Source organism: Eimeria mitis, genomic scaffold, assembly GCF_000499745.2.
Source record: "Eimeria mitis Houghton genomic scaffold, Emh_scaff6048, whole genome shotgun sequence".
In the NCBI taxonomy this organism is placed as follows: domain Eukaryota; phylum Apicomplexa; class Conoidasida; order Eucoccidiorida; family Eimeriidae; genus Eimeria; species Eimeria mitis.
In genome coordinates this window covers 1-3168 of record NW_024015652.1, presented here as the reverse complement: position 1 = coordinate 3168, position 3168 = coordinate 1, and the positions used below count along the sequence as shown (strand labels likewise).

At 61.8% G+C, this 3168-nt stretch overlaps 1 protein-coding gene across 1 annotated transcript; it reads right to left on the bottom strand.

Annotated features, from left to right (window-relative positions):
* Positions 1–78: 78 nt before the first annotated feature.
* On the bottom strand, positions 79–2315 carry EMH_0085540 (uncharacterized protein; the record flags this gene model as incomplete). Its single annotated transcript, XM_038022871.1, has 3 exons — positions 79–305; positions 428–1444; positions 1727–2315. The coding sequence occupies 3 exons, from the start codon at positions 2313–2315 to the stop codon at positions 79–81; spliced, it is 1833 nt and encodes a 610-aa protein (XP_037878725.1).
* Between the last annotated feature and the right edge of the window lie 853 nt (positions 2316–3168).

Sequence of the window (3168 nt, the reverse complement as noted above, 5' to 3'; positions counted from 1 at the left end):
CCCCCTTTGGGGGGCCCTTGTGGGCCCCCTTTGGGGGGCCCTTGGGGGCCCCCGTCTTTCATTTCTGGGGGGCCCGAACTAGGTCCTCCCGGGGGGCCCCCTGGTAGCTTCTTTGGGGGGCCCTCTGACACCTTCTTTGGGGGCCCCTTCGACTCCTCTGCTGTGGGTATATCTGGGGAGTTTCTTGGGGGCCCCTTTGTTGATGGTACTTCTGGGGGCCCCTCTAATGACTTCTTTGGGGGCCCCTCTGATGACTTCGCTGGGGGCCCCTCTGATGACTTCGCTGGGGGTCCCTCTGATGACTTCTTTGGGGGCCCCCCTAGTGAACCCTTTGGGGGCCCCTCTGGTGTTTTCTTTGGGGGCCCCTCTGATGACTTCTCTGGGGGCCCCTCTGATGAATTCTTTGGGGGCCCCGCTGGCGGCTTACTCGGGGGCCCCCCTAGTGAACCCTTTGGGGGCCCCTCTGATGGCTTCGCTGCGGGCCCCTCTGATGAGTTCTTTGGGGGCCCCTCTGATGACTTCTTTGGGGGCCCCTCTGGTGGTTTCTTTGGGGGCCCCTCGGACTTCATTTTTGTGGTTTGCTTGGGTAGGGTTGTCGGGGGCCCCTCTGGTGTTTTCTTTGGGGGCCCTTCTGCGGGTTTGGGCCCCTCGAGGGCCTTCTTTGGGGGCCCCTCAGGTGTCTCCTTTGGGGGCCCCACAAGTGTCTCCTTTGGGGGCCCCTCAAGTGCCTTCTTTGGGGGCCCCTCTGGCTGCTTTGATTGGTCTGTCTCTGCTGACTTCGCTGGGGGCCCCCCCAAGCGTTTGGGCGGGGGCCCTTCAGGGAGTTTCTTTGGGGGCCCTTGGCTTTGCTTTGCTGCTACACCCTCGGGGGGTTTAGGGGGGGGCCCCCCTGAGGGTTTCCCCGTCACCCCCGCTGGAGGAATCTTGGGGGGCCCCGCCAGTCCCTTTGCTGGGGGCCCCTCGGGTACCCTCTTGGGGGGGCCCTGGGGCCCCTCCATGGGCTTATTAGGAGGGGGGCCCACTGAACCCCCCACGGGAATCGCTGCAGGGCTCTCTGAACCATTTGCTGGGGGCCCCCCGGGGGGCCCCTCGGAGCCCTTTGGGGGGCCCCCTGTTCTAATATTCTCTGGGGGCCCTTCTGGGTGTTCTGTTGGGGGCCTCTTTGGGGGCCCCTGTGGCGGTTCTCCTGGGGGTTTATCTGACGGGGGCCCCTTGCTGTAACCTGGGGGGCCCCCCTTCGGTGGCCCCTGGGGTACTGCGCAGCTGCTGCCTGTGTCGGGGGCCCCCTGATGCTTGAGTTGCTGCGGTGTCTGTGTTGAGGCAGCCGCTACAGGGGGCTTGGGGGGCCCCGGGGGCCCCTCGGGGGGCCCCCTGGGGGGCCTTGGGGGCCCCCCTTTGCCGCTCTTTCCAGCCTCAGTGGGTCCTTTCGAGGCCGCAGAGTCTGCTGCAAACATCAGCACAAACAGCTGCACAAGGAGAAATACTGCTGCTGCTGATGCTGTTGCTGCTGCTGCAGCGGTGACTGTTCGTGTTGCTGTTGTTGCTGCTGCTGTTGCTGTTGTTGCTGCTGTTCTGCTTTACAACAACAGCATCAACAGCAGCAGTAGCATCACCATCAGCAGCGGCAGCAGCAGCATCAGCAGCAGCATCAGCAACAGCATAAGCAGCAGCAGCAGCAGCAGCAGCAGCAGCAGCGTGGGGCTTTGGGGCGGCGCAAAGCTCTTACACGCTGGCGCTTTTGGGGGCCCCCCTTCCCCACAGGGTGCGCTGGTGGGGGCCCCTTCCGCTGCTGCTTCAGGCCCCTCTTTTGCTGCTGCAGCTGCCACTCCCTTCTTGTCTCTGTCGCTGTTGAGCTTGCTGCGGTGTACGTACACCACAGCCTTCGCCAGAGCCGCGTCAGCTGACTGGAGGGCCCTTTGGAGACTGTCTCTTCGTCTCCTCGTGCTGCCGGGGCTGTCTCCTCCTGGAGGAGACCCCAGAGGAGACCTGCTGCTGCTGCCGCTGCTGCTGCTGCTGCTGCTGCTGCTGCTGTTGCTGTTGCTGCTGCTGAGACGGCGGTTTAAAAGGGCCTGCTGCAGTGCAGCAGCACGCTCCTCCGCTTGCTGCAGCAGCTGCTGCAGCATGAGTGTCTCCTTTTGTCTCTCTTTCTCTTGCAGCTCAACCTGCAGCTCAGCAGCAGCACAACGAATCCTCAATGCTTCTGCTTCTTCGCGCAGGGATTCATGCTCTTGCTGCTGTTGCTGCTGCTGCTGCTGTTGCTGCTGCTGCTGCTGCTGCTGCTGCTGCTGCAGGCCCTCCAGCTCCTGCACCCGCATCCCCGTCTTCTTAACGAGGGCCTCTAGGGCCTGCGAGTGCTCCCTGAGGGCAGCTAGCTGGGCTTGTGATTCAGCTAGCTGTTTCAGCACTTGCTGCTGCTGCTGTTGCTGCTGCTGCTGCTTCCCCTCTAGAGTTGATAGAACCGCCTGAAGTGTCTCCGCTCGCCCCTGTGCCTCAGCGAGCTGTCTCTCTGCTGCTGCTCTTCTCTGTCTCTCTTCTTGTGTCTCCTGTATCAGCTGGGCTTCTCTTGCTGCAGCAGCAGAAAGGGCTTGCTCCTGCTGCTGCTGCTGCTCTGCTGCTGCTGCTGCTGCTGCAGCTTCTGCTGCTGCCAGCTCCGCCTCAAGCCGCCGTCTGTCCCCCTCCAGGGCCTCCAGTCGCTGCTGGGCCTGAAGGAGACACCAAAAGGAGACACAAAGAAAAAGGAGACAGATGGAAAAGGAGACACCAAGAGGAGACACAAAGAAAAAGGAGACAGTCAGAAAAAGGAGACAGACGGAAAAAGGAGACAGTAGAATAGGAGGAGACGACAGCAGCAGGAGACAGCCGCGGGAGACAGCACAAGGAGACAGCAAAAGGGGAAAGCAAAAGGAGACAGCAGCCAGAGACAGCAGCCAGAGACAACAAAAGGAGACAACAAAAGGAGACAGTATAAGAAGACAGAAGAAGGAGACAGCAGGAGGAGACAGCAGACGGAGACAGCAGGAGGAGACAGCACGAGGAGACAGCAGGAGGAGACAGCAGAAGGAGACAGCAGGAGGAGACAGGGGTTGTTAGGGGGGACACACAGCTTCTGCTTCTTCTTGGTAGCTAAGGCATGCAGCAGCAGCAAGCTGGAGAGCTCTGCTGCTGCTG